The sequence below is a fragment of the Gopherus flavomarginatus genome, chromosome 9, assembly GCF_025201925.1.
Source record: "Gopherus flavomarginatus isolate rGopFla2 chromosome 9, rGopFla2.mat.asm, whole genome shotgun sequence".
In the NCBI taxonomy this organism is placed as follows: domain Eukaryota; kingdom Metazoa; phylum Chordata; order Testudines; family Testudinidae; genus Gopherus; species Gopherus flavomarginatus.
The window spans coordinates 76512555-76528183 of NC_066625.1; the positions used below are offsets into that span (position 1 = coordinate 76512555).

General features: G+C 41.9%; 1 protein-coding gene across 8 annotated transcripts in view; it reads right to left on the reverse strand.

Moving 5' to 3' along the window:
- The window catches only part of ARNT2 (aryl hydrocarbon receptor nuclear translocator 2), a 131511-nt gene that overhangs the window by 30288 nt on the left and 85594 nt on the right, over positions 1–15629 (reverse strand). For all 8 annotated transcript variants that reach the window (XM_050967811.1, XM_050967810.1, XM_050967809.1 and 5 more), the window contains 4 exons: positions 14883–14959; positions 10754–10888; positions 8777–8851; positions 2835–2986 (listed from right to left, as the gene is read on the reverse strand). In XM_050967811.1, coding sequence (XP_050823768.1) covers positions 2835–2986; positions 8777–8851; positions 10754–10888; positions 14883–14959 — 439 coding nt within the window. The remainder of the gene's footprint in view (positions 1–2834; positions 2987–8776; positions 8852–10753; positions 10889–14882; positions 14960–15629) is intronic.

Genomic DNA, 15629 nt, shown 5'->3' on the forward strand with positions numbered 1-15629 from the left:
TACAAGCTTAAAAAAAAAAAGTCGTTTTTTTTAAATTGCATCACAGATCTCCAAAAAAAGGGAAGGCAAAACATATTTAGCAATGTCATTTTGTATAAGAGATAACATGGAAATATCATCTGTAGAACTAACAGCACCCAAACTCCTTATTAAGGCAACATCTCTGGTTTGTTTTTAAAACCAAGTAAGGATAGATATGACAGGATCCAGATACTGGCACAATTTTATTTATCCCAGTCTGTGCTAGGGAGCCAAGGTATCTTGAAAAGGAAAGTATGGAACAATAGTCAACACTACTTAATCTATAGGTCAAAATTTAGATCTCACGACCCTGGGAACAAAAGCCAATTATTTCAGTTGGCATCCAGTTATCTGCAATTGTCTTTAATTTTGCATGCCTGTTTTCATGTATGCAAATGATTATGTGCAAAAGTATGGGTGTGCATCTCTTCCCCCCCACCCCAACTACATAAATATTTGGGTGTGCAAATAAGGCAGCTGAATAACCAGCTCCCTGATTTCAATACACAAGATTTGTTTTGCTCCAGATGGGCAGTATGTCCTTTTTTTCAGGTACAGTTGATATGTTACCAACAAGGGTTTGAGCTGGCAACTGAAGAGACCTCAGAGCCAATTCTAACCATGTATTTTAAGTATTGTTAGGTCAGTGCATAATAGAACAGTGCATACCTCAATCTGTAAATAAACCCTTTTCAGCCTGATCACAAACAACTCACACTGTTTGACACAGTCCTGAAGTTAGTTTACAATTTGGTACATTTATAGGGCTTTGTATATTTTCACTGTAACTTACGTTCTCTTTTTTCCACAGAGGAACTTCTTATTTTCAACAACATTATTTTTGCCCATAAATTTCCAGTACATTTGAACATCTGTTCATCTGTCTGGCACATCAGATTTTTGCTGACTTAAGCTAACATTGTAGTTGTTTGTTAGGACACTACAAAAATAATATTCTTTGCTGAACAATTCTTGTGCAGGTTACATCTTTCTGGTAACTTAGCAAATTAGCATTTTTGATTCTCAGCATGACTCCTAGGGCACTTTGGGAGTTTAACTCATAACCAAGTTACAGGCCTTATAAACTCTGATGCATAGGCTAACAGGTAGGATATGCAAAAATGGGAACATGAGGGTGAGGCTTGGTTACAAGTGGCCTTAGTGTCCAACTCTATGTCATTGTCAAAACACTCTCCTAAGCAACAAGGGTAGAACAGGGGTAGGCAACCTATGGCACACGTTCCGAAGGTGGCACGCGAGCTGATTTTCAGTGGCACTCACACTGCCTGGATCCTGGCCACTGGTCGGGGGAGGGGGGCTCTGCATTTTATTTTAATTTTAAATGAAGCTTCTTAACCATTTAAAAAACCTTATTTACTTTACATACAACAATAGTTTAGTTATATATTATAGACTTACAGAGACCTTGTAAAAACGTTAAAATGTATTACTGGCACGCAAAACCTTAAATTAGAGTGAATAAATGAAGACTCGGCACATCACTTCTGAAAGGTTGCTGACCCCTGAGGTAGAATATAGGGTGATAGTTGAAACAGAGGAAGAACATTTACCATATTTATAAAAATGCAAAGCCAGAGGAGAGTTTGTTGTGATAGTGAAATTATCAGTGCCTATCTACACTAGTTAAGTGCCTGTTTGAGATCTCCATTACACATTCTAACAGGTTTCTTACACAGATCTCAAACTCTCCCTTTGAATTTTAAACTTGTTAAAAAAACCACCCAGTTTAGTCCAAAGCATATTTTAAAATATCAGATTATTATTTTATTGGGAAAAGATCCATAAGAGAAGAAAACATCTCAGGTTAGCTTCTGCAGCTCCTGGCTCTGATAGTCTGTTTTATGAGGTTATGCGGTGAATTAGGCTGCACTGGATTCTGAAGGGAACTTCTTTGGAAGCAGCTTTACAATACCAGTTTGGGGATTAAACATCTTAAACCTCTCTCATGGGTGTAGTCACAGATTGTGCCCAGAATAATTTAGACTCACAGTGATTTGAGCACATGGCTCTAAAGGACTGGGGTGGCATTAAGCTGCCAATTTAACACAAGCTGCTGCTGTGAACCTGCCAATGAAAAGAATCAAAGGAGCCGTTCATCTTTGTAACCTCTACCCCAACTCAAAGTAAGTGCCAACCTTCTCCTACCATGGGCCGTTCAGGAGTTACTCTAGCAAACGGCCGCCGGCTGCAAGGTAGTAGGGATGAGTCAAGGAGAAGAGGACCAGGTCTAGCACATGTACACAGATACAGCACACAAGAAGCAGGAAACTTCTTTACATGAACTTGCCATTCCTTTAAGCAGCTCTGCAGCTTTCCCTTTGGCCTTATGAACTGGGCTAACTTTTCTGCAGTCTCACAAGTGAACTGAACTGGATCTGGACTAGCTAGCACGAGGAGAAAATCGCCAACCCTTATTATTAATTCTCTAAGCTATCCTGCTCTGGGCAGATGTTGTGTTGCTGGAGGCCTTATCCAAGCCTTCAGTGCAGGCTGGATTACGCCTGTTGGGCTTTTCTGATTTCATGAGTTACAGTTATTTGTTTTTAATCTGTGATGCACCCATATGCTAATGACACATCATATGCAGCACTATGTGGTAAAACGAAACATTTATTTGTGAGAACTTGTACTGTAGGCAACCTGACTACCATTTGTGGTAAGAATAAATGAATGCAACTGGAGATAAGCCACCATGAGAACCTATGTAAAAACTCAAGTTCAGGTTATAACAGCATGTTTTTAGGTTAAATTCTTTAAAAAAAGGTGTTTCAAGTTCCATGAAAAGCACATACTTAACATTCGTGTTGGTGCAAATGATGTATTCAATCTCATCAGAATAAGGATTCTGAAAAGTGAAGCTGCTGGTCCTGATTAACATCCACTCCCGGTTTTTGGTACGAAAACGATACATCACAGATAGGACTTGGCCTTTCAGTTTAACAACCTGAAAAAGTTTTCGTAAAGGTTAGAGACAGCAGACTGATACAAATAACAAATAATACACCACCAATAACTAGTGGATTTCAGACTGAAACTGTGCAAAGATATGGATAAAATTTGGATGTATTCTTTATACAAACCCAACAACCCTAATCCATTCTGTGTTTGCAATTAGCCCCGTAAGGACTAAACCGACATATCAAGGATTACAAAATACCCTCTTCCAATTTACATATAAAAACCAATAGATTGTTTCTTTATCCCAATAGGAAGGCATTACAACAAGGCTTTACCGTGGAACACATATCAACATATATTATGAGAGAACTAAAACCACAGCATCATATGAATATTTACAAATAATCAGAAAACAAATTTTGCACAATGTACAAAACAAATGCCAAGAGAAAACACTAATTTTCACGAAGTTGTCTGACTACTTACAATTCCAGTTGGCTCCTTGGCTACCTGTTATATTTGCATTGCACCACTCATACTTTAGTATCAAAGCTAAGGAAAAGCTTTAAGGAAGGGATACTTAGGAAACATACTTTGCTTTTCTTCAAAACATGCTACAAGTCAGACATGCTTCCATTGCAATGTTTAAAATTTTCTGTCAGATGTGGCATGCCAAAGCATCTGATTCTGAAGCACCTCTGTCTGAATGTGTGTCTATAATCATTCAAATTCCTGAACGTCTACCTCTCATATCCCCCTGGGTAAAGTCTATCAATATATCCCTAGGCTACATTCATTCTTCTTGGATGTTTTTGAAAGACAGCACAGTCAAAGCAACTGGAGCCCATACAACTGCTCATTACAGTCATGTCTTTTGATGTCTGGATGGTCAAGACATATCTGCCCATCTTCTGGGTTGGAAGATTCTTTGTTCTCATGTAGTTCACACATTCAGACACAATCTATCTATAGGCTCCAAATACATTATATACTCCCCTCTTGCGATACCCATGAATATCACCACACAAATATAAGGTTCTTCAAAAATCTATTCCCTCTCTCAAGAAGCGCCCGTTCTTATCTTGCCATGTGAGGAAGTCACATGCATAAATCCTTGAGCACTGAGAAAGAGCAAACCACAGGGAGTTTTGGACACACAGCCACAGGGCCTTTGGTCAATTTTTACAATGGAAAACCAACTCAAGTCAACTGAACTTTAGGGCTTTTAAGTCTCCTTTGTTCTGCTCATTAGCTGGGGCCAAGGATCTGGCTCTGCTCCTGTATTCCTTGTTTAGCCAAATCTTCCACTGGACTCCTCACTTGTTCTTAGCAGTGATAGTGAATGTTTTAAAATTTTGCCTATTTCTTTCCTGCATATAGGTAGGCACAAAAACAAGTTTATTTCAGGTTTTGTCTCCATTGTACCATCATTTTTACAAACAAATAAAGAAAAAAAAGTGGCATAGAACAGCACTGAATTTATCCAGCTGCTTTAAACTCTCATATAACATAACAATTCTCCAATAAATGATTAAGGGCTTAGAATTCTTCCCCTTGGGATTTCTTCAAACACTGATCTCATGAATAAGCACCGACAGGAAAATATTGGCCAGAATAAAGATGATGAAAATCCATAGTCACCCCACTAAACAGGTGAGACAACTGCCAGAGGGCAGAAAAAGAAACAAGAGTTATTTGAATGCAGAAATAAAAAGAACTGTTTAAACCTGTACAAAGTAATAGAAAGAAAACTGGGAGAAGAAATCAGGAAGAACATTACAAATCTCTACCAAGAAAACCCTTGAGTAAGAAAACCAGCACTAAGGACAAAAAGTACAGAAGAAAAAGGTTAACTGAAGATCTAGAAAAAGACAGGAAGGATGTGACAGGGACAAGATAAATAATTACATAAGTGAAAGGCAGAGACAACAAACCACGAGGAGGCATAGGGTGAGCATACTGCCCCAACTGGTACTGCAGTGGGGAAAAAAGTCTGCGTCTCTGGTGTGCTAGGCACGAACACCTGAGAGGAACATATGTCTGCACCCGCTCGAAGAAGAAATATAGCTTCTCCGGATTTTGGTATGACTTACATCATTTGATGAGACTTGGAAACAAAACAGGCAAAACAGTAAATCGAGACAAAGGACATCTCTAAGACTGTGAATAATTAGCATGGCAATGTGCCAGCACTCTCACAAGGAGGAAGGATAGAAGACAGGCCATGCTTATAGTGGAACGAACACCCTGAATACATGCTCCATTATAATACAACTTAAGGTATTTGTGATGAAGACGGAGTAACAAGTTAACAGTTTGCTTGTTATCTAAACCAGAATTGGGATGTTTGGTAATACAGGACCAAAGTTTCACTCTTGGTTGCACAAGTTCCTCTGAAGTCAATGATAGTTGTGTGTGTGTGTAATAAAGGAAGAATTTGTCACAAGACTGGAACCTTGCCCTACAGGGGACACAATGAGGCTTTGATGACAACACAACAGATGATCCCAGAATGGACCATCCGATCTCAAACCCCATTAACTCTCTCGAAAGCTTGGCTCTGGATCCAAATTTTGTGGCTTGGGCCCATCTCTCAATGTGACATACACAACTGACTTTAAAACAGAAATAAACTAAACAAATAAGTTCTAAAGCAGTGGTTCTCAACCAGCAATCCGGGGTGCCTGGGGGACCGCAAGCAGGTTTCGGGGGGGCTGCCAAGCAGGGCTGGCGTTAGACTCGCTACAGCCGAGTGCAGAAAGTCAAAGCCCTGGGGCCGAAGTCAAAGCCTGAGCAACTTAGCTTTGCGATGCCCCTGTGGCATGGGGCCCTTGGCAATTGCCCTGTTTGCTACCCCTTAATGCCAGCCCTGACTTTGATATGCAGAAAAACAGTTTTTGTGGCACAGCTGGGCCGTGGAATTTTTATAGCACATGGTGGGGTGGGAGGAGGCTCAGAGAGAAAAAGGTTGAGAGCCCCTGGTGTAAAGAACCTTTCCTCTCATAGTTGCATTGTGATCACGTTATATCTTGTCCATTATCTGATAATCAGGGTCTAATTCAGAAGAAATGTTATGTTTCTTGAGATCTGGCTAAGCCATCAGCTGAAACTTAGCTGGACCTCATGCAATTATTTTCTGCAGTTTTATAGCAGGCTAGGTCATGTAATGCCTCAGGAAGGAAGGAAGGAGATTCTGTGCAAATAAACGCTGCACCCCATAGTGGAATCCTAATCCTCCCCCATTAGGATTTGTTGCTTATTAGTGTCTGTAGCTTGACTTTGCTAACAAGAGTTATCCTTGAAGAAATCAGGTGTTTACTTCATCTGGCTGCTGACAAGCAGTTCAGGTGGGAGAATTGCTCTAACCTGATTTTTTCAAAAGGTTCTATTTTAAATTGATCCGCTGGATCCCTGGTTACATAGACAGAACATAAGGAAGAGACACAAACCCCAGTAATGCCCAGAATAATAAAACCTATTCATCCTGCTGACTATGCCCAGAACAATAAAACCTATTCATCCTACTGAAAGCTCAGGGTTAATGTTTTACTTAAAATACATCCTTTTGTAGTTTCAATCCAATAAACCATATCCTTTTATCAACAAATGTTCTACCACCACACCCACTGTAAAGAATACAGAACTTGTGTTGGTGTCCATTCTGAACGTTTTCCTACTGGATATTAGATAGCTGTCCTCTGGAACCTTTTGATACAGAACTCTATTTGTTGTTCTTGGCCTTGAGAATATATCATTCTGCCTTAATTTTCCCACCCCGATGAATGAATTTATCTTCTCAAGGAAGTAAAGGCTCTGAGATGGATGCTGGCAATCAACCAACTGCAAATCCCTCTCACTCTGCTATGCACCAACCTGCTTTTGACAGCATCAGCAATTTAAAAATGTCAACTTTACAGAGGATTTTAAACAAAGATCGCTGGAAATAATAGTTACCATTTTAATAAAAAAAATTCTTAAGGCCAAATTACCAATAACAAAACAAACTAACTATCTATTGCTCTGCAATCTGAAATAAGCAAACACTAACTTTGTAATAATATATAAAGCATGGGAGTCTTTGGTGGGAAAAACCTGAACTATCTTAAAACAGTGCACACAAACACAATAACACAAGAAGATTCAAAGCTAATGTTTAACCTCTATTAAAAAACAAAAAAATTCTTCAGAAATGAAAACCATCTGGTGTCTGGTTAAATTGCTTAATTCAGTCTTTAAGTCATTGATGGAAACAGCTTGGATTGCATTGCTACTGTACTGAATATAAATATTCAAAGAAAGAATTCTCCACCAAAATAGAGGCAAAATGATTTAGTGGACTGAACCTGGGCTGCAAAGCCTGGAACTCCACACTTTAATCTCTGGCTCTTCCAACAGCTTGCTGTGTGACCTTGAACAAGACACTTAAGCCTTGATCCATCAAAATACTTAAAACTAATGAATAACTATAAGCACATGAATAGTTCCAATGGAGTCAATGGCTGAACTCCCACGGACTTCAATGGTGCAGTATCAGGAGGGCCTTATGGCCTGATCTAACTCTCACTGAAGTCACTGAGTGCATATTCATTAACTTCCATTGCAGCTAGATTGGGCGTCTCGGGCTATGTTTACACTGGAGTCAGGATGTGCGATTGTTTATAGTATATGTAGACATACCCAAGCTAGTGTTCATCTAGCTGGCTTGCTAAAAATAGCAGTGAAGCCGTGCCAACACAAGCGGCAGCATGGGCTAGCCATCCAAGAATGTACCCAGGGTCCTGGGCAGGCTTGTACTTAGGTGGCTAGCCCGTGATGCTGAAACTTCACAGCTGTTTTTAGCAAGCTCACTAAATCAAAGCTAGCCCAGTTATATATCTACACATGCTGCAATCACACTACTGACTGCAGCACAGACATAACCTCTGAGTTGCAGATTCACAGTCTATAAAATGGGACTAGTGTTGTATGAATTATCTTCCTCATACAGGTTTTATGGGGTTTAATTACTTTTGTGCCACGCTTTAAATAGATAATCGTCTATATAAATCCACTGCTAACCTGAATCCAGATTGAGAACCACTTCCATAGTTATGTGCCTTTTATTACTTTATTCTGTATTTCATTTCTTTAAATGATTTATAGAGGGCCAAATTCATAGCTGGGTAAAACTGGGACTGCTCTACTGAAGTTTATGGAGTGGTGCCAATTTACACCAGCGGAAAATTTAGACCATAGGATCTATTACAGAAGAGATTTTCAAAAGCACTCAGCGCTGGCTTGTGGGTATTCCCATAGAAGTCAACGGTGAAATTCCCATTGACATTATTGGGAGCGCAGTTAGGCCAGCCCTGAGTGCATCTGTAAATTCCTCTCTCTGGATGTGTATCTGCCTGTATCTGTTTCTGATTTGCTGTTTTAGTATTTTCCTCTTAAATATCTGGTTTAAAAAACATGGGAATGGAGCGAGTTTCAACTCAAAAAACCATATTCTTGCTGAAGACAACCAACTCCTTGTGGCTCCCATTGACTTCAGTGGGCTCTACGCAGGCATATCTGGAGCCACTCTATGGCTCTAACCATGCCCTGAATATTCATTTATATTTTAAAAATAAGAACGAAAAGAACATTTAAAAATGCGATTTTTCTGAAAATGTAGCACCTTGAAGATGTCTGCATAATCCAGTTTAAACTACTGGATTTACAGAGATTAATATTAATAGGAATTACCCCATGCGATACACCCTCCGCTCCCAGATATCAGAACTGACCCTAGTATTGAGAAATGAATGTTAGGTTCTGCATAAAAACTAGGAAAAAAATAACTGTAGGACAGTACCTGTTGGAAACTCTCTCTCAAATGGCTCTGATCTTCCGGATGGCAGAATTCTAAAATGTCTTTTCCCAGAAGATCCTAGTAAAACACAATATAAAACTGTAAAAATACAAACCTGTGTGTTGATCCTTTAGTTTAGAGAGTAATCCTTGCTCACACACAGTCATATTATCTTCATTTGGACTACTCACCTTGTCATAAACAGATAGCTAAGGGTTAATGTCTCTTTCACCTGGAAAGGAGTAACCTGAAACACCTGACCAGAGGACCAATCAGAAAACAAGACTTTTTCAAATCTGGGTGGAGGGAAGTTTTGGGTGTGAGTTCTTTGTTCTTTGTCTTGTGTCTGGGCCCTCTCGGCTATGAGAGTGATTTTTCTATCTCCTGGCTTTCTAATCTTCTGTTTCCAAGTTGTAAGTACAAAAATAGTAAGACAATAAGGTTTATATTGTTTTCTTTTATATTTACATGTGTGTAGTTGCTGGAATGTGTTAAATTGTATTCATTTTGGATAAGGCTGTTTATTCATTTTTTTCTTTTAAGCAAATGACCCTGTATTTGTCATCTTAATACAGAGAGACCATTTTTATGTCCTTTTCTTTCTTTTTATATAAAGCTTTCTGTTTAAGACCTGTTGGAGTTTTTCTTTAGTGGGGACTTCAGGGAATTGAGTCTGCAGCTCACCAGGGAATTGGTGGGAGGAAGAAGTCAGGGGGAAAATCTCTTTGTGTTAGATTTACTAAGCCTGACTTTGCATACCCTCTGGGTAAGAGGGAAGAGAGATTAGCTCTCTCTGTGTTTCCAGGACTGGAAGCAGGGAATCTCCTAGGGTCGTCGAGGGAGGGGAGCCTGGGAGAAAGTAACCAGGAATCAAGGGGAGGGGGTTATTTCCCTTTGTTGTAGGACTCAAGGCATCTGAGTCTGGGGGTCCCCCAGGGAAGGTTTTGGGGAGACCACAGTGAGCTAGGCACTGTATAATTCCTGGCTGGTGGCAGCTTTACTAGGTCCAAGCTGGTAACTAAGCTTGGAGGTTTTCATGCTAACACCCATATTTTGGACGCTAAGGTCCAGATCTGGGAAAAAAATGTTATGACACACCTGAGTCAGGGTTTGCAGTTTTAAGTGAATTTTTAATGCTTGTTAAAAGGTGCCAGGTTGATAGCCCTGAGGACACTGAAATCCTCTATTTATCCAATAACATACACTTTAATATACTGTTTTTTGTTTGAAGAATTTACAGTAAAGCTAATTCAAATCAATATGAAAGGGAAAGTAAAATGATCAGGTAAGGACAAAATGTCTTGCCTGCAAACTACAATTGTTTCGATATGGAAATGTAGTTTTCTTTGAGAGTAAAAAGATAACAGCATGTTATCTATGAGAAAGCCATCACACAGAACTCATTTAGTATCCAATTATATTACCTTAATATTTATTCAAAGGAGCAGACATGAGCCTCAAGGAAAATAAGCTTCATAATGGAGGTCTGCTTGTTGTTCAATAAACTGGTAGAGAAGTTAAAATCGACAAATGTAACACTCTCTCAAGGCAGAATTTATATTGCTTTAATGTCTTAATTTGAAAGATAGAATTTGAAAGCTGCCTAGGATTTGAACCAATTCAGTACAAAAAAAACACTGAATCCAAAAAGGATACAATGATATCCCCTGTAATTCACAGAATCATAGAATATCTCAGGGTTGGAAGGGACCTCAGGAGATTATCTAGTCCGACCCCCTGCTCAAAGCAGGACCAATCCCCAGCTAAATCATCCAATAATAATTAAGGGGAAAGATCTTAATTTTAAGGATGTGTGAATGGTATAGCAAAATAAATGACACAACATAAGACTGTGCATAGAATACGAACAGCTGGAGATCAGTTGAACTGTTGCATCTTTTGGAAGTTATGTTTTTATTTATTTATTTATTTATTTAATTAGTTCTCAACAATCTCTCAGTTTTAAAACTAGGAACTGACCTGTGGTTGGTAGCCAATCACGCTGATACATCTTGGATCAACAAATGTGATTATTCCATCAGAGTTGTGTCTAGACAAGAACTCAGTAGGAACAGACATTCCATTCATGTCCATGCACACAGGTGAGCTAGTTACCTAGGACAATCAATCAGATAAACATAATTTTGAAAAGGAACAGTCACCATAAGTAGAGGTTGCTTTTTCATTTAAAATAACAAAATCTGTTAGTTTACTGACAACTATTTAAAGGGTTCATAAATAAAACAAGGACATGAATAAAATGAAACTGAAATGGCTTCAGTCTAGTCCGCAGCACAAAAACATCGCTCCATTACACGCACCCTGGACTAACAGAACAATATGAAAACAAGCCTATTAAAGATGCCTCACAAAGAAGGTTTTAACAGCTAACTCAAGGAAGTTCCCAAAGAACCATGACAGTTCTCTCCCATTGGGCTCTTAAAATATGCCTACACTGCAAGAGGTGTGATTATAGCACAGGTATGTCTCCCTATGCTACAATCACACCTTCACTTGCAACACAGACCTAACGTTAAGTGCATACTGCTAACACAGCAGATATCACTGTTAAAAGAAAAATAGATTTTCTGTAAATTTTCATCAAGGTTCTTCAGAAAGAATGAAGCATTCCAGGTTCCTACTTTAGATCTATGCAGACAGCCAAGTTAATCTACTTCTATCCATTTCTACCTGTGCTAAGGACAAGAACTGTCTTTACTTTAACTTTCTCTTTCATCCTAAACAATCAGGTCTGGTAAAGAGGCACAAGCAATCTGTACAAAATCTCTTTTTGATCTCTGCTCTGCAGCACAATAGCATCAAACCACTAGTTAATAGAGCAGGGAGGTGATTAGCTGTCAGTTTATGGCTTACTGTTTGGAGTGCACAATTTTAAATTTGTACACCTTGATTCCTTTGTGATTATACTTGCCCACTGAACCACTGCTTGCCTGCCCTTGCCTTCACTCACTGAGGGCCTGCTGGCTATTCTCTTATGGAACAGATGTTTTTATGCTCCACAAGTTATTAATGGGATTCTGGGCAAGAGTCTATTTTGGCATCTGCAACATCTGCAAACTCCATAATTTCCTTCTGTCCACCACTTGAGTATTTTATCTTTGAATGTAAGTGTGATTAAGTGAAAAATGTCATAGCAATGCCACAAAAATATTGTATCACACGGGAGACACTATCTGCAGAAGTGATAACATTTCCAGTATGATGCTCATCTGAACAGATATTGGTTTGGCAGCTACACTCCAATGACACTGTCATTCTGCCGTTAAGAGGGAACAATGCCATCCTAACAGATGGGCATGAGTGAAGGCCAACAAAAACCATGCATTAGGATCAAACGTTTTTACTAATGGCATGATTCCCAGACAGGAACACAAAAATGGCTTCCTTATTATGACTGAAAAGGTTCACCACTGCTGCTCCAGCTCCAGTTCAAAACTCTGATCCACTAGGACTCCATTAGCAAGGAATGAAGGGAGGGAAAATACGGGACAAACAGAATGCCTTAAATTTGGACATACTGATCAAATAAGATGTAAAATCCTATTTACACTACTTTCGATGGACTTCTGCACATGGATTGGCCATACAATATATCAGCAATATTAAGTGCTTATGTGTGTAGAACAGGGGTCGGCAACCTATGGCACGTGTGCCAAAGACAGCACGAGAGCCGATTTTTAATGGCACACTGCAGCCTGCCGGGACTACAGTGTGCCATTAAAAATCCTGCCGACGAGGGAAACCACAGGGTCCATGCTCCCGGGCCGGAGCATCTGGCCGAGCGCAGCGCCAGCCCCTCTCCTGCCTTCCCTCCTGCCCCTGGAGCCCTGCCACCGCACGCGCAGCGCTCTGGGGGCCGGGGCTGTGCGCTCCCGCTGGACAGTGTTTGAGTCATTCGGAGCCCTGCTGCTGCGCTTGCAGCATTCTGAGGGGCGGGGCTGCACGCTCCCACGGGGCAGCGTATCTGGCTCTGCCTGGAGCCTCATGGTAAGGGTACTGGGGTTGGGGGGGTTGGATAAGGGATTGGGGCAGTCAGGGGACAGGAAGCAGGGTGGGTTGGATAGGGGGTGGGATCCCGAGGTGGGGGGTGGCTGGGGCGGGGTCTCTGGATGGGGCAGTCAGGGAGTGGGGGGGGGTGGATGGGGCATGGGAGTCCCAGGGTCTGTTAGGGGGTTGGGGGTGGATAGGGGTCAGGGCAGTCAGGGGACAGGGAGCAAGGAGGGTCCTGGGGGAGTAGTTAGGGTGAGGGCAGTCTCTGGAGGGGGTGGTCAGGGGACAAGGAGCTGGGGAGGTTGGATGAGTCAGGAGTTCTAAGAGGGGCTGTCAGGAGGCAGGGGTGTGGAGAGGGGTTGGGGCAGGCAGGGAGTGGAGGGGAGTTGTATGGGTCTGGAGTTCTGGGTGGGGGCTGTCAGGAGGCAGGGGAGTGGTTGGATGGGGTGTGGGAGTCCAGAGGGTCTGTCTGGGGGCAGGGGTGTGGATAAGGGTCGGGTGGGACAGGATCAGGGCACAGGTAGGGGGTAGGGTCCTGGTGGGGCAGTCAGGGGACAAGGAACAGGGAGGCTTAGATAGGGGATAGGGTCCTGGGGCGCAGTGGTCCCAGAAGGGAGTAGTCAGGGGACAAGGAGTGGGGAGATTGGGGGTTCTGAGGAGGGCAGTCACCCAGTTCTCTTCCCTGAGCCCTGACCCCTCACACACACACCCAGCCCTCTGCCCTGACCCCTGCACCCCCACACTCCCCCCTCTGTTGACTCCTTCACCCCCCCCACGACCCCAGCCCTGACTCTGGCACCCCCACACTTACCCAGCCCCCCTGACCTGACACCTGTACCCCCCTCACATGCCCCCAGCCCTCTGCCCTGACTCTTGCACCTCCCCACATCCCCAGCCCCGCCAAAATCCCATGCACTCCGCACATCCCCACCCCCACCCTGAGCACCAAACGGGAGCTCCTGCACCCCCCCACCTCACATTCCCACCTGCAAGCCTCACACCAAACGGGAGCTGCCCAGGTAAGTGCCACCACACTCAAACCTCCTGCCCCAACCCTGAGCCCCCTCCCTCATTCTAGCTCCTGGCCAGATCCTTCACCCCCAGCCCTGTGCTCAGTGCATTCCCACCCTCAGCTCAGTGCAGAGAGAGGAAGAGAATGGGCCAGAACCCGGGAGAAGGTGGGTACCACTCTATGTGGGCAGGGCCGGGATCCCAGACCAGCAGCGGGGTGAGTGGATCCAGCAGCCTGGATCCTGGCTGGTAGGAGCCAGTGGATGGAATCCCTGAGCAGCAGTGGGCTGAGCCGCTCAGCCCACTGCTGGTCTGGGGTCCTGGCCACCGGCCCCACTCAGCCTGCTGCCGATCTGGTGTTCTGGCTGCCGGACCTGTCCCAGCTGGGGTCCTGGCCGCAGGCCCTGCTCAGCCTGCTGCCAGCCGAGGTGAACAGAGCCCCAGACCAGCAGTGGGCTGAGCGGGCCAGCGGTGTAAGATCAACATTTTAATTTTAAATGAAGCTTCTCAAACATTTTGAAAACCTCGTTTATTTTACAATACAACACTAGTTTAGTTATATAATATACAGACTTGTAGAGAGAGACCTTAAAAAACATTAAAATGTATTACCAGCACGCGAAACCTTAAATTAGACTGAATACATGAAGACTTGGCACACCACTTCTGAAAGACTGCCGACCCCTGGCGTAGAATGAAGTTATGCCTTGTAAAGCATTTAACTACTTAGGGTCTCTTGACTGCATTAATTTTGTTTTCAAATGAGCTTTTGCAACTACAGATTTTCCAGCCAGTTAATTAGCCTTTTAAATCAGCAACTCGAGAAAATCTACACGCAACACTTTCCACCCCCTGGTGTTTCCCTTGTCAGGTACCCAGGAAACTTCCAGAAAGAATCATTTCTACAGCCCATCCAACTCCAAGTGAGTTACTTGGCTGGGCACAGACATCATAGTCTTGCGCTTTTTGTGGCATGGTACAGACACTAATCTTCTAACCAGACCCTGTCAGAATCTTATATAAAACTATACTACAACATTGACTAACGTTTTTAGCAGCAGTGGATGTAATAAAAGAGTGTTTTTACCTGAAGCCTCCCTATTGCCACAAGGCAATATTTGCTACCTTGTCCCACTTCTGCATCTTCTTCTGGTATAGTCATTCCTAAAATAAACAACAACAAAACCATTGTTACTGCTAGGAAAGGTGAATAAACAGAATCACTTGCCTGTTTTTATAGAGGCCTTCAATTTTACAAACTAGTCACTATCTTCTGACTTCAGTTAGACAAAGAACCACATACACAACAGCTGCTAGTCTCTGATGCTGGCAATAATATTTTGATTAATATTTCTCTTCAGATTATTACTGCAAGATGTAATTTATGCATTTTTCTTTGGTATAGTATACACCAAATATCAGCTTTAAAAGAAAGTTACAATGTGGATTACACATGAACTTCAACATTTAGACTGGCTACCTGCCTTTGTATTAAATGGATTAGTTTCCTTTATTATAAAATATCCAGCATACTTTGTTATGCTGAAAGGAAATAGATTGAAAAACATGGGTGTTTCATTAAACTGTTTGTTTTCAGTTTTTCAATAGAATTAACTATTACAGACATGAATAACAACAAGGCACACGTGTAGGTTATTCTCCACTCATGTTTACACAAATAGAAATGCTCTTTACATGAGTGTTGTTTAGGTATTATCCGGTTAAGCCTTTAGTAAGAAGATTTCTCAATCTAAGTTTTGAGTTATCCACTTCCTGTGATACATTTAGGAAAAACTCTTCTATTGGTAACATTGTTGATTTATTTTAAGCTATT